General features: G+C 36.6%; 1 protein-coding gene across 2 annotated transcripts in view; it reads left to right on the forward strand.

Annotated features, from left to right (window-relative positions):
* The window catches only part of LOC306851582 (exocyst complex component 3-like protein 2), a 40,822-nt gene that overhangs the window by 15,418 nt on the left and 47 nt on the right, over nucleotides 1–25,357 (forward strand). For both annotated transcript variants that reach the window (XM_079387934.1, XM_079387933.1), the window contains exons 2-13: nucleotides 50–532; nucleotides 4,990–5,198; nucleotides 14,779–15,433; nucleotides 16,833–16,947; nucleotides 17,393–17,503; nucleotides 17,971–18,071; nucleotides 19,057–19,170; nucleotides 19,252–19,387; nucleotides 19,854–19,976; nucleotides 20,361–20,516; nucleotides 21,515–21,636; nucleotides 23,714–25,357. The exon at nucleotides 23,714–25,357 is cut by the window's right edge and continues 47 nt beyond it. In XM_079387934.1, coding sequence (XP_079244060.1) covers nucleotides 72–532; nucleotides 4,990–5,198; nucleotides 14,779–15,433; nucleotides 16,833–16,947; nucleotides 17,393–17,503; nucleotides 17,971–18,071; nucleotides 19,057–19,170; nucleotides 19,252–19,387; nucleotides 19,854–19,976; nucleotides 20,361–20,516; nucleotides 21,515–21,636; nucleotides 23,714–23,993 — 2,583 coding nt within the window. In that variant the 5' untranslated portion in view covers nucleotides 50–71 and the 3' untranslated portion in view covers nucleotides 23,994–25,357. The remainder of the gene's footprint in view (nucleotides 1–49; nucleotides 533–4,989; nucleotides 5,199–14,778; nucleotides 15,434–16,832; nucleotides 16,948–17,392; nucleotides 17,504–17,970; nucleotides 18,072–19,056; nucleotides 19,171–19,251; nucleotides 19,388–19,853; nucleotides 19,977–20,360; nucleotides 20,517–21,514; nucleotides 21,637–23,713) is intronic.

Here is a 25,357-nt window from a genome sequence, read left to right on the forward strand (position 1 = left end):
AGTGGTGATGTTGAAAGATATGCCTTTAATTGTTTTATCTCTCTTCCAGCATATATCCTCCCAGCGCAACCATGCCAGTCCTTAAGAACCTCCCGTCTCGGCTGAAGGGAGGCAGGTTTAGCGTGGATTTGTCGAGTACACGTAGTGAGTTCATTCTCAGAAAAATGAGTCTTAACCTCAATCCATTTGAGGAGCCTGGCTCAGATGAGGACTGGCCCAGAAGCAACGGAGGCTCACTTCTGGATGGGCGTGTGCCCCGGGACAGAAACCCGTTTGAGGATGAGGAAGATGAAAATGAGGCTAATGAGGTGCGGCGTGGAGGATCAGGGAAAGGAGGCTCTATCAAAGGCACCCTGGAACGCATGAAAGCGGTCTCTCCCCTCAAGACGCTAGGAAAACTGGGAAAGAACTTGCGCATGTCTGGCAGGAGCAAGGGAAAAGACGCCCCCTCCCCACAGGGCTCTATAGGTTCAGCCTCACCCATGCAGAGGAAGAAGAAGGGCAGACGGAGTTCAGAAGGGAGCTTGCTACGGTATGATGGCTTCCATTTCCTCCCAATGATTCCTTAATCGTTGATTGAGTAAATTACTTCAAGGTGTGTCTATACAAACTTTTATCAAGTGCAAATAGTTTCTTTCATAAAGATTTTTTCATAAATTGTTTTTTAAACTTTTCAAAGGTTTCTTGAATAACAGATATACAGTGTGACTGTACTGAACACCACTGTGTGTGTGACAAGGCCAGTGCATTAAAACCGTTCAGTTTAATGACTGTTCTATATTAATGCGCTGCTTTAACTCTTTTGCGTCAGTGGTTGGATTTGTGATTTGCAGTAGAGTTGTTCTCTCCCAAATATTACAAGGACACACGCACACAATTTGTTATGACACACATACAAACCACACTCCGACATCCATTCAACACACCCACACAATTATAACTGCATTGTTTATCCAATTGGCTCTATAATATTCAGGAGCAGAAAACAGGAATAAAGCGAGTATTTGCTTTATAGACCAAACCTGAAAAAATGGCACCATCTGGTAAAAAAATAGAATTTTGAAGCCTTGCCAACAGAAATCCTATTAACAAAAATTGAATCATTTTACAGTTAAATGGCACTGTGATTAAAAATCCCATTGTTTTAATGGGAACATTTCTGTCCAAAAGGTCCTGAGAGGCACTATTTTTGTACCTAGTGCAAAACAGATTTATTAAAGGAAATGGGGGTGAAATAGTAAAATCCCAATAAAAATACACACCTCTGCCAAAATGTATGCAGCTGCCAATAACACAGGCAAAATGATCAAAAAACAAAACTGACAAGGACAAAAATGTGCAAAAGGTCGCACAAGGGTTAATTGATGCCCGTGCCCACACACACACACCACTCGAACACAGAGATTGGAGATCACTCTGTGCAAAAAGTAACATTCAGGAGCTCATAAACTTCTTGTCAGTGCTGCCACACGACTTTTATTAATCGATGCTGAATCGCTACATTATAAATAATTCTCAGCATAAGGGGGTAAAATCGCTGTTTTTTTAAAGTAAATAAACTCAGCTTCATTGTTTGTAGAAAGATGCAGACAATTCATACATCTCTCTCTCTCTCTCTCTCTCTCTCTCTCTGTCACTCTCAAAATGGCCATATTTGAGAAAGAAAATTATTAGTTTGCATCACTGGATATAGCTGTCGGTCGTTTTACATTTCTATCGTAAAACAGTTGACTAATATTGGTAACACTTTATAATACTGTTCCATCATTAATGAATAACTACACAAGAACACATGAGTAACTCAATATTAGCACTCTAGTAACTACTAGTAACTAACAAGAAACTCTGATTAATGAATTAGTAAGTGATAGTGCTTAGTCGAATGCGGTAATTCACTATTAGCTAATCAGTAACTATTATTTTTTCATAACTCCCTAAGAGCTAAGAACTACTGTATACAGGTTCATAATGAATATGAATAATACATAATGTATAATTAATTCTAAAGTAAAGGTCATGGTAACCCACTAGTAATGACTCAAATATTACCAAATTCTTCAGAAGGAATTACTAATTATTTGGATCATTATTCTAAAGTGAAGATCATGATAACTCCCTAGTAATGACTGAAATCATTGTAAGCTTTTAAGGTTTTTGTAAGATTTTGGTTAGTAATCCATTTTGATAGATTTGGTAACACTTAAATCATTAGTGGGTTACTGTGATCTTCACTTTAGAATACTGATCCAAATAATTAGTAGTTTCTTCAGAAGGATGTAGTAACACATGAGTCATTACTATCCAAAACCTTACATATATTCAAAAGCTCACAAGGACGTCAGTCAATATTAGGGAGTTATGATGCTTTTCACTTTAGAATACTGATCCAAGTATTTAGTAGTTCCTTTAGAAGAATTTAATAATATTCAATAATTCTTGAGTCATTACTAGTGGGTTACCATAATCTCTATTTAAGAATTAATTATACATTATGCATAATTCACATTAATTATGGACCTGTATACAGTAGTTCTTAGTAGTGTGTGTGTGTGTGTATATATATATATATATATATATATAATAGTAGTTATTGATTAGCTAATAGTGAACTACAGCTGAGCGCTATTAGTAGTTACTACAATGTTAATAGTGTTAGTCACTTGTTCCTGTATAAATTCATTAACAAAGGATCAGTACTCTAAAGTGTTACCTAATATTAAATGATTTGCAGCCTCATCTTTCCTTGTTCTCTTTCAACATTAAACTGACGCTTCGATCCACTTTGATTTGATTGGCCATCTCAGTTATTTTGACATTAACGAGCGCTGTCCACTGAGGATTTTATCTGAAGCGCCTAGTATGTGCAGTGGTTACGCACGCATCCGTAGACTATCGCAAGTTAATTCTCACACTTTAATAGTAGGCTATTTATAGCTCCTAAAAGGCTGTGTGACTATGAGAAGTTATTACATTAAAATGTACGTCAGTATGCAGTTTTCCCTACTGCTTGAGTGCCACTGTTGGCACGTAGGTTGGCACGTGCTGTAGGTTGCCGACCCCTGGTGTATACTTTTGATAAAGCCGTTAGCCCGCATTATTTCAACTTATTAATAATCGTGTTTAACAGTGGCATTAATGGTGAAAACCTACTGTACATTACCCATGATTCTGTAGAGAAATCCCCACCAATTAGGGAATCTAAGCAAGCAAATTGCACCAAAATTTGTAGTGCCCGCCCACTCCCATGAAGCACTGCAAATTATGTTTCCCTACACTCTCAAACTACTTGAGTATTTATGAATATATGGATATTTTGGAATAAATGTGAAATATATTTATATAATCAACATCTTTTAAGTAATACTTTTATATTCCTCCATCTTTTCCATCAAGTTAATCTCTTTCACTCATTGAACCAGTTAAGCAGTGACAGTCCTTCAGGAACAAGGTTAAGAAACACTGCTTTAGATGAAGTTTTGTACTGTTGAACTTGTGTCAAAAGGTGTGTGATGTTTCTATGGCAGAGCTGTGAACTCCTCTTCTCTCAGATCCACTGAAAATCTGTATTACAAGCAACATCATGCCATCCAAATAAAGTAGGCCACCTTGGGCCATTATCCACAATCACACCACAGTTCCATTTTGGATCTCCAAACCCCTATAACTTGAAAATACAAATCAGCATTAGATGTTCTGTGCTGCGTTCTGTGTAATATGGTACTGACTGTGAGAATCATTTATTACATAATAATCAGTTCAGTGATTTCTCACCCAGAGGCCATCAACCCATTTCCACATGCCCTCTTCATCAATGTCATTCAGACCAATCCAGACTGAAGTACCCCCAAACATATTCTTAAAGTCCTTTAGCAGATTAAACAATGACACTTACATTTATATCATAAACAGACAATAGACACATTTAATCTGACCATCTCTCATTTAGCCGCTAAACAACATAAGCACACACAACTAAAATTGTTTCTCTCTGTTGTTTATGATAATTACATCTACACCTCTCTCTCTACATTATCCTCTACTCTCATTCAAGTTCTTCGACATGTAGTAAAAATCGAATAGATAGTAAGACCATCCATCTGTAAACACAACCAGCTCAGCTGTTAGCTTTTTATTCCCATTTAAACTCATCTGTCTGTGACTTAGATAGTATACTTATAGATTGTGTACACTGAAAGTTACTGAGACCACAACCCAACTCCATCATGTTTTAAAAATATCTGCTGTATCCACCTCATTTTTGAATGTTCGATATGGAAAAGAAGAAAAATAACAAAGTGCAGTAAACAATAAAACTATTTGTGCTACAGACCAGTTTATGATTACACAAATAAATATGTATAACAATACATGAAAATAATATGGTAAGAAATACGAGTTTGTAATATCAAGCAGCATATAAAGAGCTGTGTTGTACAGCTAAAAATAAGTGCAAGCGGATGACACCAGAAACCGGACACATTTAGCTTACAAATACATTCATAAGGTGGATAGCAAATAACTGCATAAGCCAAAGAAATTTGACCAAGAATAAGAAGTTAATTTCTTAGCTGTTCTCTCTCATTGCTCAGGTTTATGTTCTTGAGTATTAGCTGATCTCTCATTGGTCAGGTTTTCATTCTTGGATAAAAACTGTTGCATTTTTGTATAATGTTGTGATTCACTTTATAGTTGGTTGGTTCATGACTTATAACTCCTTAAGAAAGACTTGTTTTAAAAATCCCCATGGTAAAAAATTAATGGAGAAAAAGGCAGCTGAAAAGTGGATGGCCCATATCGGTTCCCAGCACTAAGATGAGAAAGAAACAGAGTGAGATAAACTGTTTAAGACTAATAACTTTTTTTGTGGTGATTTATTACAAATGGGCGGTAAGAGTGTTTGTAAAATGATTTTTGCAGTTCCATTTGTTGCCGCTATCAGAATAGTCACACTCAACATGCTTCTCCTCATCAACTTTCTTCTTTCTATAGAATGGCCGGAAAGTGTAAAGAGAGTTTGATCAATGGTGACCTGTGCTCAGAAACTGATCCTGACTCCACCAGTCGCAGACTCTCATTCCTGAAGATGGTGGGCAAGGGCAAGATGAAGAGGGAGTCCATGCAGGACCACTCATCTCAGGGGCCTGAGGAGGAGCCGGTGGAGGAGGTGCCTGAGGTCAAACCCAGGGAGCCACTTTCAGGTAATCAGTCAACTGAATATGAAGCTGTGCATTTCTAGAGTAACCATTCAGCAACTTATATACTCATATTCCTCACAATACATCAAAATAAGTAAACACACATTGACAGTTTAGCTATTAAAACAGTTGTTTTGTAATCGTTTGTGTCAGTGTAGTGCAGCATTTAGTATTTAGCACATCTAGAAAATATACAGGTACATCTAAATTAATTTGAATATCGTGAAAAACTTAATTTTTTTATTGTAACATTTCAAAAAGTGAAACTTTCATATATTCTAGACTCATTACATGTAAAGTAAAACGTTTCAAAAGTTGTTTTGTTTTAATTCTGATGATTAGAGCTTATAGCTCATGAAAGTCAAAAATGAAGTATCTCAAAATATTAGAATATTTACATTTGAGCTTCATTAAATGACCATCCCTACAGTATAAATTCGGGGTGTTTCTTGTTCTTTGAAACCACAATAATGGGGAAGACTTCTGACTTGACAATGGTCCAGAAGACAATCATTGACACCCTCCACAAAGAGGCTAAGTCACAGAGGGTCATTACTGGAAGGGCTGGCTGTTCACAGAGTGCTGTATCAAAGTATATTAAATGCAAAGTTGACCGGAATGAAGAAATTGGGTAGGAAAAGGTGCACAAGTAACAGGGATGAATGCAAGCTTGAGAATTCTGTCAAGCAAAGCTGATTCAGACACTTGGGAGAGCATCACAAGGAGTGGACTGAAGCTGGAGTCAGTGCATTAAGAGTCACCACGCTCAAATGTCTTCAGGAAAAGGGCTACCAAGCCACTTCTGAAACAGAAACAACGTCAGAAGCATCTTACCTGGGCTACAGAGAAAAATAACTGGACTGTAGCTAAGTGGTCCAAAGTCCTCTTTTCAGATAAAAGTACATTTTGCAAGGTCTGGAGTCTGGAGGAAGCCTGGAGAGGCACAGAATCCAAGCTGCTTGAAGTCCAGTGTGAGGTTTCCGAAGTCACTGATGATTTGGGGTGCCGTGCCGTCTGCTGATGTTGGTCCATTGTGTTTTATCAAGTCCAAAGTCAATGCAGCCATCTACCAGGAGATTTTGGAGCACTTTATGCTTCCATCTGCTGACAAGCTTTATGGAGATGCTGATTTCCTTTTCCAGCAGGACTTTAGCACCTGCCCACAGTGCCAAAACCACCAAGTGGTTTGCTGACCATGATATTAATGTACTTGATTGTCCAGCCAACATGCCTGACCTGAACCCCATATGGAATTTAGGGGATATTTTCAGGAGAAAGATGAGAAACAGTCGATCCAACAATCCAGACGAGCTGAAACCTCAATAGTGCCTCAGCAGAGCCACAAGCTGATCGCTTCCATGCCACACCTCACTGATGCTAGATTTGTGCTAAAGGAGCCCCGGCCAAGTACTGAGTGCATTAATGAACATACTTTAAAGAACTTAAACTTTTCTGTCTGGCAAATGCTTTTTTTGATTGATCTTAGGAAATATTCTAATATTTTGAGATATTGCATTTTTGACTTTCATGAGCTATAAGCTCTCATCATCAAAATTAATACAAAAAACTTTTGAAATGTTTTACTTTACATGTAATGAATCTAGAATATATGAAAGTCTCACTTTTTGAAATGTTTCAATAACAAAATTAACTTTTTCACAGTGTTCTAATTTTTTTAGAAGCAGTCTTAATAGACTGTGATAGCATTAAGCATGGAATTATTTGCAAAATTAATTCCACTATGAATGTACAATCTTTAATGCTTGTTCCTAAATTTTTGACCACAGCTGTACTGTACCAGAGCTTGATTGCTAAACTTGTCCTGCATGAGCATGGTACATGCAAGGCAGGAATTTGCACATGATTGCATGCTCAGGTTTCAGGCTTTTTTCTGCAAGACAAGGAGAGATAAGGTTCAAAACCAGCAACAACTTGCAGGCTCTGTTGGTTAAAGAATATGGGCATAATGGATAGTAGTGAAGGATGAGATCGGGAACATCAAGCTAGCAATAGCTAGCGTCACAGGCCTGGACTGTTTTGCAAACATATCTACAAGTGGTAGTGATTGCTTGTGCATTTGTTAAATAGTCAACAGAGTTCATTGTGTGCTCAACCTAGTAGAATTTAGTCTTAGCCCTGCTCTTACATAATTGTTCTTACATAATTACACAATAACTTTAAGCAAGACTCTGATTAACAGGTTCATGTGTGTTTGATTAGTGTTGGAACTAAATTTTGCAGAAAGATTGATAATCGGGAAGCATGCCTGTCAGAGCGGCATGCATTTTAGCTGATTTTTCTGCCGTTTTCACCATATGGGCTAAGGGGGCTGTCAAATTTAAACCATCAATCTCTTCTCCTTGTCTAAATGCAGCATGGAACGTGATAAAAGAGGAATCTGAGCAAAGGGGAACTGAATGTGCCCCACAGTGTCATGTTTGGTCATGTCTTTGCTTCGATTCAGCACGGGGGGGGACAGGGTTAGTGATTCTTCCTGCTTTGCATGTCCCAGCTGACACAGCAAAAAATCACTTTTTATTTGTGTATTTAGCCACATTATGTTGACGGGAAACCTTCTGGTGACCTCCCGCAACAGTGATGTGGGTTTCCAAGTCAGCAACCCTCAGCTGAAGAGACCACCAGATGCTTTATGATTTATCTGTTATTTGGGTGAAGAGCATTTTTGTTCACACATTGATCAGATGCCAATGGTGAATGCTTTTTTTCTTAGTTTAGTCTGTTTTTGTGGTTTCTTCAGTATTCCAGAATAGTTCTTGTGTATGAGCTTAAATAATAGGCCTACTTCCCATTTATTTTGCAGACATAAGTGTTGTGACAAAAGAAAGCATTGCTCCATCCACCCAGCTTGTCCTCAAGTGGTCCCACATTCCTGAGTGAATGATAATCAAATCTTTAATTATTTAATTCACAGAGAGCCTTTGTTGAAGAATGTTATCGAACATTCACAACAATGCGGTAAAAGAATATATGGGGCATAGGAAAGATTAAACGAGGAAGTAACGCTTCAGATAATGTGTAAGGCAATGCTTGCCTCGGTCACTGCACATGCAAGAAAATCCAAAACATTACGCAAAGAACAGGACATGAATGCTATTCATGGACGGTGTTTCAACTGTCAATTGTCAACTTCTGCTAAACCAGATCAGATTTCACTCAAGTAGGAGTTGTCAAAACATTCTCAATGCCTTTACTTCCTGTGTCATTGTTTTATCAATTTTAGACTATAGCACAACTTATAATTGATATAATTATTTATATAAACTAATTTTAATACCAAATAAATGTTTGTTTTTTTTAACCCCTTAACTGTCACTCACAGTTTTGAACATAGACATTATAGAGCACTAAAACATTAATTTTTATAATTCATGAACGAAAACATTTTGCAACATGAATTTTATGTACCATTTCCATGGTAATGCAATGTCTGATTTTAAAATGGGTTTCAAAGGATGAATTTTGAGATTTTAAGTTTTCAACTGATATATAATTTCTTATGATTTCTAAAGCGTGATAGGGAAAAAGGCAACTAAGAAGACTGTCTGTGACAAAGGTCAGAACTCCTGTTATGATGTAGATTTTTCAGGTGCACTCTTGTCATAAATTAATCTATTAATTTTCCTAAATTTTTTTAACAAAAAAGGTGGAAAAATATCTATTTAGGAGTCTTAGACCTTTCCAACGATATATAGTTTGTCATGATTAAATTAGGATTTAATTGTAAAATAGTGAAGTAAACTTAGGCCTCCCACAGAGGGAACGGGTGACAGTTAACAGGTTAAACAACAATACCATCCTTTCCATGATGTCACAACAATATTAAAAAATGTTCTTGGAATACAAAGCATGTTGTAACTAAACCTCATTGTTGCTTTGCTGTGAGTTCAGAGAGCAAGGTCTATTTTGCATTCGTTTGGCTGGTATCTCTCAGGACTGAAAGCTTTTAGTTGTCTTTGGGATTGGCAGAGTGTAAGATTACATGACTGAATTGATAAAGAAACCATATAGAAGGGCGTTTACCCCTCATCCTAGTGAATGATTTCCAGACCTCGCCAAATTACAAGCCGCAACCTCCAACCATAAACCATAACTACAGCTGAGAACCATTCTGTCATGGCCACCACGAAATCAGTATCTAAGTGGAATGTTTGCAATCAATGCGTTCCCATTTATGATAGCAAATATTCCTGCATGCCAACTGGAAAGTCACTTGTGAAAGGAATAGCCAACACTTCCACTTATCCAGCTAATGTCTAACATTTGGCAGGAGGATTTTTTCATGCATGTCAAATAAACCAACATGCATTAAGTGAGGGCAGGGTAGCACTTAGAGTAAGGTGGAGTTCGCGTTTTACAAATGGTCCAATTTAGGATTGTTCTGTTGATGTTGGCCATGTCCAAATAAATTAAGAAGGGAGTGGGACCATTCTGTCCTGAGAGGGGTTCATGTCATCACTTTGCATCCTGACCTAAAGGTCTCCAGTGGCTGGTGAGGCCAGTTGTCACTTGGAAGCCTCACTGGGCCTGGACATTGAAAAAGATTTTTACCATGTGAAATTCTTTCAGGACGGCTCAGTATTGCTCGACACATCTGCTCCGCTAAGGCAGAGGCAGGAAATACAATCGTCCACCACTTATTAAATATTTCACTTCTGGGAAAAATATGTCTACTCTGCACATGCTGAGCATTAAATAGGGGAAGTGGGCTGCTATTCCTCAAGTTCTTCGGTTTCTCCTGCTCCGACTTGACAGGAGGGTGATTTTGACTCTGAAACACAGAGGGTTAATGGAAAATGGTCCTGAACCTGTGGCACGACAAAGAACAGATTGTATTCCATTATATTCCATTACATACATCCAGGCTAATCTTTTCCTTGTAACGGCTGATTGGTCCTGCTGAGAGGTGTTGGTTGTGCAGGTGTGTTGGAGCTATGTTAGCAGATATCTTGCTTAGTCAGATCTTTTCAGTCGAGTTGCTTGTCAGCTTCCACCCTTTTAAATCCTCAGCCAAAAGCAAACAGTGTTATGTCCTCTTGGAAGTTTTGGTGGGGGTAAATGTGTAGCATATGTGCCATACGTGCCCTTAAAAGGCAACACTTTAGTCCTTGTGGTTTTCATTAAGGAAGGGTGGTGACATGTCCATGCTTAAGTCAAGCATGCTCTGCACCATGAATTTAATGCGTGAGACTCTGTGGAAACAAAGAACCAGTGTTGTTCTCTGCACAGCTCAGCGCAGTTACTGGCAAAGCTACGCATTTTAATGACTGTGGGATAAAACCATTTAAACTACATGGCTTTTAACATCTGAATAATTGCTTTTAAAATATTAAAGTCTATCATATATACAGTGGGGCAAATAAGTATTTGATACACTGCCAATTTTTCAAGTTTTCCCACTTACAAAGAAAAGAGAGATCTGTAATTTTCAACTTAGGTACACCTCAACTGTGAGAGACAGAATATTTAAAAAAAATCCAGAAAATCACATTGTATGATTTTTTTTTAATAATTAATTTCCTTTTTATTGCATGAAATAAGTATTCAGTCACCTACCAACCAGCAAGAATTCTGGCTCTCACAGACCTGTTAGTTTGTCTTTAAGAAGTATAATGACATGGGTATGACAGAGGTATTACAATATGAAGGTGGTTTATGAGGACACTGCCTATGTCCCCGTAATTCAAAAGGCTTAAAAAACATACTAAATGGTGTTTTTTTGAAAATCTAAAAATGCACAAAGTCTCCTGTGAGGGCTAAGTTTAGGTGTAGGGTAGGTGTAGGGCAATAGCACACACAGTTTGTTCAGTATAAAAACCATTACGCCTATGGAGAGTCCCCATAAACCACAAAAACCAACGTGTGTGTGTGTGTGTCAGTCTTCAGAGTCACATGATCCTTCAGAAATCATTTTAATAGGCTGATTTGATGCGCAAGCAGCATTTCATATTATTATCAATATTGAAAATAGTTGAGCTGCTTCATATTTTTTAAAAACCATGGTACATTTTGATACAGTATTTGATGACTTGGAAATTCAAAAGAACAGCATTTATTTGACATAGAAACATTTCCTTGAAACAAATCATACTGACTCAAAACTTCTGAATGGTCTATAAGTTGCAATACAGAAGTATTTCTATTTATAAGTATATACACACACAACCTTGTTTTACAACTAAAACGTTTTTGAGGCATACAAACAGATAGATATCTGTACGAGTGTAGACAAAGAGTTTATTACCCGGAATGCAATTACCTGTTGAATTTCTTTGAATTGCAATTCATTAATTTCCAATTCCTGTTATTCCAGTTCCTATTCAAGTTCCTGTGGGGCATGGGATATTAGCTTGCAGGGTCAACCTTTTCTCCCTTCATGTATGAATGTCAGCAGTCGGGTCTCAAAGTCATTGAGATGGTACAGTGACATTTTGTTCTTGGGTGGAGGCATTTTCACGTGGATGAGTTGCAGAGGAAGTGAATTTTTAACAGGCAGCACATTCATTTTTCCACCTTGTCCCCCGTCTGCGTTAGCGATAACCCTGGCGGTATTGTATTTTATATTTAGATCTCCTTCCGATGGACTGGCACACTCGGGCTGTTATTCTGCGAGACGCTTGAGAAGGGTGTGGGGTCTGTCGTGGCATTACAGGACAGTCCATCCTCGATAGGGATAGGGACAGATGAGTCAGGCGCTACCTGAACACCCCCGCATCCTTCCCTCTAAGAAAAGGTCAGGAAGTCACAGAAATAAATGGGCAACTCAGCACCGCAATGAGCCCCTTAACGTCCATTCAGTGTTCTGAGGAGGAATTCAACAGCGGGGACAATTATTGCACAGCTGATTTGTGACCGATGTATCAGGAAAATGGTCAGAAAGAAAGCTTAATAGAAGAAATGAACAGAAGAGTGGAAGTACATTACATATGTATAATTTATTAAAATTAAATACACTGGAGGCCCAAAAGTTTAGAATAATTAAGAGATGTAAATGTTTTGAAAGAAGTCCTTTATGCGCACCAAGGCTACCTTTTATTTGTTAAAGAAGTACAGTAAAAATATTGTGAAATATTATTAAAATTTATGAACAACTGTTATTTGAAATCTATTTGAGTATATTTTAAAAGGTAATTTATTCCTGTCATAGCAAAGCTGACTTTTTAGCAGCCATTACTCCAAACTTCAGTGTCACATGACCCTTTAGAAATAATTTTAATATGCTGATTTTTTGCTGCTTCATGATACATAGATACCATGATACTTCTGATTAATAAAATTTTTCTAATTGTACTTACTGTCAGGGTTATGGACCTGTTTTGTCTTTGTGCCTTCCCCTTGACCCAGTTTCTCCCTCGTGTTAATTGTTCCTTGGTTTCACCTGTGTGTAATCTATTATCTCGTTTAGTTCCGTGTACTTAAGCCCTGTGTCTTTCCTTGTCCAGCGTCCGGTATTGAACGTCTTCCCCTTGTCCTACATGTGAGTCTTGCCTGTTCCATGTATACTTCAGTATTTGGATTAATAAAGACTGTTGAATGTTACCCCCTTCGTCTCCACGTTCCTTCATCTCCACCACAACCATGACACTTACCCTGTAGTGTATATTTCTTGAGCACCAAATTAGAATACATATTAGAATAGCATATTAGAATGATTTTTGAAGAATCATATGACACTGAAGACTGGATTAATGATGCTGAAAATTCAGCTTTACCATCACAGGAATAATTTCCATTTTAATTTATAGTCAAATAGAAAACACCTATTTTATATTGCAATAATATTTCACAAAATAACTGTTTTTACTATGTTTTTGAACAAATACTTAATTATTCCAAACTTTCGGTCACCAGTGTGTATATAGCATATATTATACACTGATGTAATATGTAATATATATGTAATTAATGATTGAATATTTGAAGCTTGTCAAAATCTATCACTAGTAATCAGACCAATTTGTTAGCCCAAGTAAATGTGTTCACCCCAAAGGAAAGGACTGCAAATGATGAAGGATGGGTGTGAGCGCTGACCTCAATGAGAGCCTGTCTGCTTCATCAAAGATTTCTTTGGAATGTCAAAAAGTGCTGCTACATGTAAAAAACTCAAGTGAGATCATTATAAACTATAGCCAGCAGAGTGCATTGGCAGTCCTTTTGACCATCTGGAAGATATATTGCATTTATGTTTTAGATTTTAATGGCATGAAATCTACTAATGGGGGAATTCTGAAGAACTTCATTGAATGGCCAAAATAATGTTCCCATATTCATCCATCTTCTCCAGTGGTTCTCACCCACAGTGTCATTCTCAGACCCACAACTATAATTGATTGCTCCATGGTTTTTCAAGTTCTGAAAAATTTATTTACTGGACAATAAAAAATTTTTTCTCACAATTGCTACCCAATAAAATATTTTAGAGCTTGGCATATTTAGAAATACATAAAAATGTCTATTGGGTTGATTTTTAGTTGTTTTGGCTTATTTTAATGGTAGTTTGCTGAGGCCCCCAGTGGACCCCGACTCCCTGATTAAGAACCTCTGCTTTAGAAATAACTAATTAACATATATTGAATCATAAAGTGCAAGTTCAGACTTTTGTTTTTTGTTTTTGCTCTTTCAGTTTATGTTCGATGAAAATGATCATTGCTGATTTGTGCATGGTAAAGCAATCCCAGATGATTCTTTTGAAGTGCACTTTTTCAAATAGAGAAGAAACCAGATGCTGTGGTTAGAGATGCTGTGAATCAGTATCCCTGTGCGACACTGACGAAAGTAATAGCGCCATGTGCTGCATTTAAAGTGAAACTTTATGATGAGAACATTTCCAAAACGTCTTTGGATATCAAAGCCTAAATGGAAATCAGTGTTGTTCCTCCAGCACATTGTCTGAAGTAAATCCTCCTTTATGTGTCTGCATTGTGTGTGTAGGTATTCGTTTTCCTAATAGTAGAAGCTTTAAGTTAAGAAGTTAAATTTGCTCACTTCAGGTGTATTAGTTACATTAACATGATGTTGGCCCCCCCCAAAAAATCTGTCATTATGTATCATTATTTTGTCATTATTTTCATCTTCGCTGCAGCTCTCAAAACAAATATGATGTATAGCTAGGCCTATCACGAATCATGATCATGAATTTTGTGCTTTAGTTGTGATTAAAAATGTAATTGTTTTGTTCATGTCACTAAATCTACATTTTATGTTCTTTTTTTAACTTGGAATATATATTATAATAAAAATTCTAAATAGGGCCATATGATATACTGTAATGCTGTGAGTTAATAATATTTATTGAATTATTAATATAATATAATATAATTAAACCCACAAGTCTTTTCATGAGAAGGACAACCTGTTACTATTTTAGTGTACTTTATAATTGTGTTTTTATATTCTTTATTCTTTACTCATTTAAAATGAAGGTGAAGATATTTTACAAATAATTTTTTTGTGAGTTCCATGGAAATATATCAGTATACGGTTTGGTGACTAAACAATGAAAGAATGAAATATTCAGTCTCTGCTGTGTGATTAATGCAAAAACTCTTTATCTCTGTTTTGCCAGTATTGGAGATCCTGCAGTTGGTGACGAAAAGAGATTTGTTTTTGGCTGACACTCACATTCTGGAGCTGGAGCAGGAGTGTAGGGAGGCTGAATCCCCGACAGCAGGGGGCACTGAGGATTTCAGCACCCCTAGCAGCAAAGACAGCAGTCGACGCAAAGCCAAAGATGTGGAGCTGCTGTACGAGGCCCTGCAGAAAGAGCTGTGGGACGTGGTGAGGGAGTCTCTGCGTAGCCCCACCGCCGGGCCCAACCTGGGGCTGGTGGTGCAGGTGCTTCAGCAGGAGGAGCAAGCCGATCGGGACTGGGCCCAGAGTGAAGGAGCCGCTCCAGGAGGCCCGCGGCCGAGGGAGTTCAAGAAACGCTGGAGGGAGGCGGTAGTTGAATTGGCAGATGCAAACTTAACCCAGCATGAAGAAGCACAGGCAGGTGAGCTCGCGGCCTACCTGGATAAGCTAAGAGTGCGTATGGTGGAGGACCTCGGAGCGGCTCGGCGTAACGTGGTGTCTTTATATCCTGTGGAATATGACTCCTTCCAAGTGTACACACAGAGCTACCATCAGGCTGTTACCCATCGTCTCCAGGCTATCACTAATGGAGATCTGCAGATCACCGATATATACTCTTTGCTAGACTGGCTCTACAACATTTACAATAGGTAAACACCAACAGTTTGACTAGGATCGTTCACTCAAAACAGTGTGATTCCAATCCTGTATGAGAACATTTTCCCATGAAAGAAACCAAACAGTGACCACAGGCTGTCAAGTTCCAAAAAGTACTTTAAAAGCGGTCCATATAAAGTCATCTGAAGACATATTCAAATATTACATGACCGGTTTGAGTAAACAGCAAATTTGAATTTTATAAATGAAATTTGAGGGTTAAAGATTTGTGATTGGCAACTCTAATTTCAGGTTGTTCTTCATATAAACCTACGATATGACTTTAGAAGACTTGAATTTAGCATATTTAATCATATGGATTAATTTTATGGTGTTTTGTCATGTTTTAAAGCTTGATAGATGTGAAGAAAAACAGAATGAAAATATCTCAGTCTTCTGTTCAGTGTTCAAATGAAATTAGAATAAGTGAAAAAAAATTTACAGATTTTTTTTTTATTTAGAGGAAAAGTTTGGGATCAATGTGTGTATATATATATATATATATATATATATATATATACACATTGATCCCAAACTTTTCCTCTAAATAAAAAAAAAATCTGTAAATTTTTTTGTATATATATATATATATATATATGTATATGTATGTATAATTTTTTTTTTTTAAAGAAATTAATACTTTATTCAGCAAGGGTGCATTACATTGATCAAAAGTGACAGTAAAGACATTTATAATGTTCCAAAAGATTTCTATTTCAAATAATGTTCTTTTGAACTTTATATTCATCAAAGAATCCAAAAAAATATATATATTACAGTTTTAAAAAAAATATTAAGCAGCAGTTCAACACTGATAATAGTAAGAAACGTTTCTTGATCATCAAATCAACATATTAGAATCATTTCTGAATGATCATGTGACACTGACGACTGGAATGATGGCAGCAGAAAATTCAGCTTTGCATCAGAGGAATAAATTACAAAAATTGTTTAAAATAGTTTTAATAGAAAAACGATTAAAATTGTTTAAATAGAAAACAGTTATTTTAAAGTGTAATAATATTTCGCAATATTACTGTTTTATTGTATTTTTGATCAAATGCAGCCTTTGTGAACATAAGAGATTACTTCTTTTTTTTTATCTTACCAACCCCAAAGTTTTGAACAATATAAAAAGTAAATCCAGTGGCAATGTACATTAGCGATGGCCTGTTTTGTAGTTTGTGTTAAGTATTACTGGCTGTATCCATTTGTCAAGCCACATACAGCAACAGCAAACCTAAAACAGATTGTTATAAATAGCTTCTGGTTGATATGAGAGGTGAAAGCCACTCTTGTACCTTCCCATTCCTGTTCCTTCATAATTCAATGTTTCCTTATGAGTGAAGTCCAGACTCAGTTTGTGATTTGCTCTTCCTGTTGTTGCTTCAGAGATGTCCTTGGAACAGTCACCATAACAACACCCATTAACCTCTCGCAGCTCGGCCCACTGCTGCCAGCGGAGACGGTGGGAAAACTCGAGCTTGACTGCCTCAACTCAGTCAGGGTAAGAACCGAAATTCCCAGTCTTCGTCAAGTATCCCCAAGTATCTTCTAGCATTTTCTGTGTATCTTGAACAACGGCACATCCTGTCCACCCAAAGAGATGGCTGGTCATTGCAACCTGCACGGTCAATTAGAGTGCGGCATTTCAGGGTCAACGCACGGTTTTCCTGTCTACAATGAGCACTACACAATAGGCGTCAGTTTGACAACATATTTTTCCCCTTCGCTCATTAAGCAACATCAGTGTGTTGTCTTTTAATAATCCTTAAGCCCATCCTGAAACTACTGACATTAGTCTAATACTTTGTCACGAATGTGTTAATGGAGTGTCTGTTTCCTTATGGATGCTGTCGTTTCATACATACCCAATACAGGCCCCAATATGGCCGCCCCCTCGCACAGCAAGGACGCTTTTAATGAATGTGTTGAAATGTTGTGTTTTCCAGGGGAAAGTGACCAATGAGCTGTCTCAGGTTTTGGAGGAGGAGGAAAAGAGATGGCTGGACACCCTGAATGTCGAGGAATATCAGTTACCTCTGGCTCGCACTGTTATTCAGGTCAGCGCAGGGACCATTTATGCTCATCTATATAAAATAGGATATTGTGCTTGTCAGAGCATGTGATATCACATGTTACTTTAATCCATTTTCTCAGTATTGATTTTGTGTATAATGGCCTACTGTTCCTGGCCGTCTGCAATATTTGCAGCAGGTTTTAGACACTGGGTCTGTTGTTAGAACAAACGTAAGACATGCCGAATGTGTAACAAGAAAACGTCTCCTAGCTGGAACCAAAATAAACAAACATTTCCCATTGTGAGCATGTTTCCATTACAGCACATTGTTTTTGTAGGCTATGTATTGCACCCTAGTGGTCATGAATGATATTAAGCTAATTCTAGTCACTTCATTTGTTTGGTGAAGTAGCATTGAGCAAGATATTTCAAGACTAAAGGAATTTAAAAAAAGATTTTAATTCACTTACTGTTGTGTAAATAACATATTTCTTATATTTTTGATTATAGAGGCTACAAGAAGACCTTGAGAGATCTGCAGCTGTAAACAGAGATTTGGGTTCACGGGTTGCTCAATGCAGTCTCAACGGATTGGCAGATTTCCTGTACAGGTGGGAAAGTAATACTTGAAACATGACATTCATGACCATTCAAATGTTTGGACTCAGAAATTAATACTTTTATTCGGCAAGGATGCATTAAATTGATCAAAAGTGACACTAAATACTTTTACAGTGTTACAAATGATTTTTTATTTCAAATACATATTGAACTTTGTATTCATCAAAGAAAAAATATTACAGTTTTCACAAAATGTTAGCATTTATTAGCAAATATTTAGCAGCACAACTGTTTTCAACATTGATAATAATAGGAAATGTTTCTTAAGGAGCAAATCAGTATATTAGAATGATTTCTGAAGGATCACATTTCAAATGTATTCTAATAGATTTTAATTTGTAATCCCTTGTGAAAAATAAATATACTAAAATGTATTTGAAATGCATCTATTTCATGCTTTCACATTTACCTATTTATGTACTTTAAAAAATTCATACTTAAAGTCTGCTAAATTGGAACAACTAATTTTGCACTTTAATTGTAAAGAAGTAGTGCTGAAGTCCAACTAAAGATATACTGAAGTAAATTTGATTGTGCTAAAGTGGAACTATTGCATATATACTTCAGGTACACTTTAAATATCTTGCATTTAAATACTGATATTATTCAAAGATCATACAATCCTCATCAATAGTGAATATTAAAACACATTTTAAGCTTAATATTAAGAAAATATGCAAGTCTCAATCTATATGTAAATAATAGATTTCAACTCCACTTAGTATTAAATAAATGTATTTTAATATATGACTTTTTTCTAGGGATAATAGTTCACAATCTGACTGTTTTACTATATATTGGACTTTATATGGGGTTCCAAGTTAGGAGCCCAAATTATAACCTATGAATGACTAACCCTTTTAATGCCCTAAATGCTTAAAAATTGCTTATTTATTAGATAAATACGTTTTCTTTCCCATAGAAATGTGTCATACTAACTACGTTCCATCCTTAAATGCATTGTTTCTGCTGCAGTTTTCAGAGAAAGGTGGAGATGTTCCATGAGATGCTCGTAAACAACTGTGAAGTAAATGAAGACGGTTACATCTCTAAAACCATCGCTCTTGTCAACTGCTGTCCAACGTTCAGGTAGGCTTCCTCAAAATCCTTTATTTATAAGATACTTTTTTATTATTTTAGTGTTTTTACAATATAAATTGCTGTGTTTAGGAGCTTTGTGGAGCGTTGCGGCCAGTGTGACCCCTCAGCCAGCGAGGACTCGATTCGTAGAGCCAACACAGCTCTGGACAGGATAGTCAGCTTGAGTGTGCGAGTGCTAAACGACAGACTTTTTGAACATATCAGGGTGAGGCTGCCACAGATCACCCCACACTTCCTCACATAGACATGCAGGCACGCACATATTTGTCAATACCTTATCTTCGTCATGCGTCTCTGTCCAAGAATATAAAGAATATCTTATCAGCATTTCCCCTATGGGCTGTTCTCAAGGATGTTGTTTTGCACAGCTACTCTGGCTCTGAGACACTAAAATAGCAGCACTATGTGAAAAACACTAGTGAATTAGATGTTTTTGGCCTGACGCCGAACAGTGTTTGCTGTACAGATTGGCATTACCAGCTCTCATGGGCCACATAGTTTCGCTGCATCCTTTTTCACCAAGATGAGGCTCGAACAGGAAGTTAGTTGCACTCTCTAGTTGACTCTAAATATGAAAGCCCTCACATTCTGGTGAAGGCAAATATAGTACATTGCAGTGTGTACTGTCTATGTCATTTCTAATTAAGATCGTTCTGTCCCATTTCATGTAGCACTTGTTTGATAAGCTGATTAAACGAAAATGGCTGAGCAACACTGAGCCTTTTGAGCAAATCAAGGCGCTCATAAAAGAGCACTTCAAGAAGTTTTGCAGGATGGACAATCCACCTTATGAGGTAAACTAAGACATCAATAATATTAATTTCCTCCCTCAATCTGCAATCTGCAAATTTATCATAAAGGATTCTTAAAAACATGTATTTTTACTGCTTTGTCAATTATTCTTTGATTCTTTAATTCTTGAATCTACACAGCCCTTGTATTGGTTCATCACAAATATTTTTGTAAAATTACTGCTAAAATCTATATAGCTCTCTCAACTTTTTCTTTTTACATCAAACAATTTCAGCTCAAATCAGTTGTATGTCTAATTGTCAATTTAGCTATGGATAATGTACAGTCAGCCAGACATTATCCCAAAATAAACCACTTCAGGTTGAAATAAGATGTATCTGTTTTTCATGTATGATCATGTTGGGTTTTTTACTGTGTTCTCTTAGGTCCTGGTGGTGGAGGTGCACCGGCGTGTGATGACTGAATATGTGCGGGCCATCATGAGAGGCAGAATCATCTGCACATCACTCAAAATGAGGAAGAGAATGGCTGGACGCCTTCGTGACGAAGGAAAGCACCTAAAAACACTCTTCAAAGAACTGGTGAGTCACTTACAGTATCTGAAAGATCAAAGTACAAGGTTTTAATTTCTCCTGCTAACCTGGGGTGTGTTTTCCTATTGATAGCATTGATAAGTCTATTGGTTTACAACAAAATCATTGTGGTGATAGTTGCTTTTTGTGAAACGTACCCCTGTTCTCTTAAAAAAAAATTATATTTATATTAATATTTCAGATTTAGCTTTTTTTATATTTCCAGATTTTGTTTTAATTTTAGTTTAGCTTTTAGCAGTTTTGTGATTGTGCTTTTGTCATTTGTTTTAAATATATTTTTATTTCCGTTTTAGCTTTAGATTTTAGCTTAATTTCCAGTTAGTAATTTTAGTTCTTTAACATAAACTCACTTAAGTTAATTTCCAAGGCAATGTTTCTATTTTTTGTTTTGTTTTAGTTAACAATAATAACCCTGCTATCAGCAAGATATAAGATACAAGATATGTTTTAATCACTCAAAAACCATCTCTAGCCGACAACTTTTCAAACAAAAGAGATTGTGAAGAATGGGCTCTTCTGGAGTGGGCATGGAGGCAGATGGCCAAACAGGGCTTTGGCTCCAAAGGGCATCTCTATGACCCACCCAAACGCTCCTTTCCCCTGTGCAGCGTCCGCCCCTTGCTTCAGTTAAAACATCCGTTTGTCACCTCGGTGGACAACAGGATGCCATTGTTTATAGAAGAATGGGCATACAGATATTTACCCTCAATTGGAACAGCATGTGCTCCTATACTTAATCCTCTAGGTTTTTGTTTTTCCACAGACGAGGGTAAAAATAGCCTTTGAAGTCATTTGGGCGCTGTGATCTTTGGTCTATCAGAAGATCTGTCAGAAGTCATTGTATAATGTACTTTTGGAAAAAGTCTTTAGTACCAGGCAGTTGTGATTAATCTGAACTTTCATCTGTACATTCCAGTTGCTAATCAGTCTGGGCATATGAAGATTGATCTGTTTTTGTTTATCTATCTTTGTTTGCCCCCATCCAGGAATCCTCCGCCTCATGGCTCGACAGCGCAATTCCTCACTTATCGGAGATCATTCTCTTGGAAGACACTCCCTCCATCCAAATGGAAGTTGGCGTCCTGGTACGGGAATTCCCTGACATACGGTGAGTGTCTTGAGGGGCGGCGTGCCGCTCGGCCGGGACACGTTGTAGCTCCTGATATGATCAAGGTCGAAAAGCAGAGAGTTCAGGTCATCTGACAAAACATGGTCATTCTGTTTGAAAGCAAAAGAGGGGCTTGTAAAAGCAAACAAGACCTTTGCGGTTTCCTGATTTTTATGGGAGACTGTTTGGTTATCCCAGATTCGCATGAAAGGTGTACAGTTGTCCAGCTCTGGATCCTCACAAAGACAAAGCAAAAACACAGGCATCCTGCCAGGGCCTGACCTAAAGCTCCATGGTTTAACCTAGAGAGGGCAGTTGCCTAATCAAGAGCCCTATACGGTTGCAGAATCCAGAGGAAACTCTCTTTTGTGGAATGTGTGCTAAATAAAGCTTGAAACTTCAAATACATGACCTAGATGTGCTGCGGGCTCCATTGTTTAGCATTAGCAACACCTTTGGGTTTTAAACTGATGAACGCTTGGAATCTCTCCCATCTACCGTACATATATTCACATATTTTATGATCTAGGGAAGCTCCGAATGAGCAGGAGCCAACTCTGGGAAGGTTAAATTAGGATTCTTTGCCCCCTGTTATTTCAGCTGTACTTGTATACAGCTACACATTATACATTACAAATACAGTACATTATAGAATATTATAAAGAACTGAAAGTTTAATTTTTTTGTGTCTTCCAATTCAAAATATTTACATTGTATTAATATTTTACCCGTTTTTTGTTTTGTCTTGGGAAAAGAAATGAGGGGGAAAACATACATAAATAGCCCTGAACCAAACCCTAATCATGTAGCAAATACATGTAGTTAATTAAAATGACTCAGTACTTAAGTGTATAATTGCACTGTAACAAGGACGCCTTAAAATCAAGTGTAACCTTTTTGAAAGTCTATTATGGCTGCATTTATTTGATCACAATAAAAACAGTAATATTATGAAATATTATTACAATTTACAATTATTCACAATAAATTTCAAAATAAAAAATGTACTACACTGTTAAAAAAAAAGTTGAGCAAGCTTTAAAGATTTTTGAGTGTTCTCAACTTATTTTTTAGGAAATTTTTTATTGTATCAACTTTAAACAAGAAGTTGAGATGACTCAAAAATCTGCTGAAGCTGGTTGCCTTAAACTTTTAAGTTTGCTCAACTTTTTATTTATTTATTTATTCATTTATTTTACAGTGCTGTAAAAAATCTAAAGTTGAGAGAACTTAAATCTTTAAAGCAACCAGTTTCAGCAGATTTTTGAGTTTTCTCAACTTGTTGTTTTAAGTTTATACAACAAAAAGTTGAGAGAACTCAAAAATCTCCTACAAAAATAAGTTGAGTAAACGCAAAAATCTGCTGAAGCTGATTGCCTTAAACTTTTAAGTTTGCTCAACTTTTGTTTTTACAGGTATAGATTTTTTTATTTTAATATACTTTGAAATGTAATTTATTGCTTGATGACAAAGCTGAATTTCAGCAGCCATTCTAAAACCAGCACATATTAAAAATAGAAATATTATAAATGTCGTTACTGTCATTTTTAACTGTTTTTGATCTTCACTCATTGCTGATTACAGTATTAATGAAAAAATTATACTGACCCTAAACTTTTTGTTTAAATAAATAGATAAATAGACTCTCTCTCTTTCTCTCTATATCTTAATTTGTAAACCTGTTTTAATTCTTTCTCTCTTTTTTAAATTAAATTTACAGTTTGCCAAATCTATAGAATAAACTTCAAATACAAGCTCAAGTCTTTTAAAACATTTTTGTTTTTTAGACGAATTTAGACGAATATTCTATTTTGCAAGTTATGAAAACAAAAAAATAGTTTTCTGAAAAAATAGGCTTGTACTTTAAGACAAACAAAGCATGTAAAGAGAAATTCACTCAATGAAGGTCTATTCCTGTATAGTTTCTGCACTGACCACTCACCATGAAACCATATTACAGTTTGACTAATGCAATAGATGCAAAATTTGCCACTTATTACGATGCTGGACAGTTATTGTTAATATGACTATGCCTCATACATGCCAAGAGTGAATAAATCTTTATTGTGGTTTGCAGGAGGAAGCATGTTTCCGCCATACTCAATATCCGTGGGATGACCCGACAAACAGAAAGGCAGGAGATCTTGAATATAGTGAAAGACATCGAGAACAGCGACAGCGTCATGCGGGTGTCCCGGGACAGGGCTCTCTTCGCTGAGGTGCCGGTGACATCAGAAGTACACTGTCTAAATGTAGGCCTGAGCCGCGTGGCCCTCACCGCCTCGTCCCTCTTCTCCAGCATGCGGTTCCGGCGCAGAAGGACTCCAACCAGGGAAAACCAGGATGACATGCTGTAACCCAGCGCTCATAGAGCACTGGAGCCCATCAGCACAGCATTTGTTTCTAAAGTGCCACTGTCATATCGTAAGGACAAGTTAGGACATCTTACAGATGCTCAGAATTGCAGGTTCTCTGAGAAAACTGAAAAAATGACACTACAGTTGGCATCACTACAACTGTTTTTTGCACAACTAACATTGCAAAGGCTTGTGTGAAATACAGTGGCACCAAAAATATTTTGGCACTTTTAAAAATGTATGAATGTATTTGCATTATATAACAAAATACCAAACCAAGTGGCATTTATTATAGAGAAAAAAATGGTAAAAACACACTTTTCAAGAAAAACACATTTACAAATGAAGTTTGTTTGACCAGTTGGTTAAAAGTCAGGGCAAAAATATCAAAAAGAGTTCTGTGAAAAGGTCTAGCCTCATTTCATTCCTAATACAATGAAACTCATACCTTCTGTGTATCTAAAAATGTCCAAATAATCTTTGGGGCCACTATATGTTTGTTTTTTTTTTTTTAATGGAATTGATGTATGTTATTGTCTGAATAAATAGTGCAAACATCTCTAAGAAATCTTTTAGGATCTTAAATTGCAGGGGTCCAAGTGCATATTGTAAAAAATATATAACTACTGATCAAAACACTGCTTGGTTTTGGGAATTATTAGCTTTTTCTAGATCATACCATTTATCATTTTGACTGTTGTGACAATAGTTATGAAATTGTTTTTTTTTTTTTTTTTTTTTGCACATGACTGAAGACTGATTTTAAGGTACTATGCAATTGCAGTTATCTTTAATCTTTCAATTGTTTTATCATATTTAAATGGATGATTTTGTGGTCCAGTCATCTATTATCTTGTCATGAAAGATAAATGTATTTTGTTTGAGATCGCTCAGATTTACATGTGAAAGAAATCAAGAGGGACTATTTATGTATTGCAAGACTTATTTATTGCACCAGTAATTTCATTCATCTGTAATAAGTACTGAAAAACAACAACAATGGAAACCAATCCAAGCACAACTACAACCAAAAAAAAAAAAAAAGTAAATTCATGAATAATTGTATCACTTTAGAGACACTGTTCTCAATGTACAGCCATAGAAGCTTTTGATGTGTTTACCTTAAATACTGATGGACGGAACTTTTTATGTGTTCTGCATTTACTGTGGCACACCGTTTGTCTTCGAAAAATATCATTTTTCATCCAACTTGTCTTTTTAGCATAAGTCTGTATATGTTGCTGTGTGAGTGCCATGGAAAATAAATTTCAGTAAACTTTAGGGTACTCTGCATTTTGCTACATATGAAAGACTTAAGACTTTGACATTAACTGATATTTTGGTTATAGGAAGAAAATATTTTA

Source organism: Barbus barbus, assembly GCF_936440315.1.
Source record: "Barbus barbus genome assembly, chromosome: 31".
Taxonomy (NCBI): domain Eukaryota; kingdom Metazoa; phylum Chordata; class Actinopteri; order Cypriniformes; family Cyprinidae; genus Barbus; species Barbus barbus.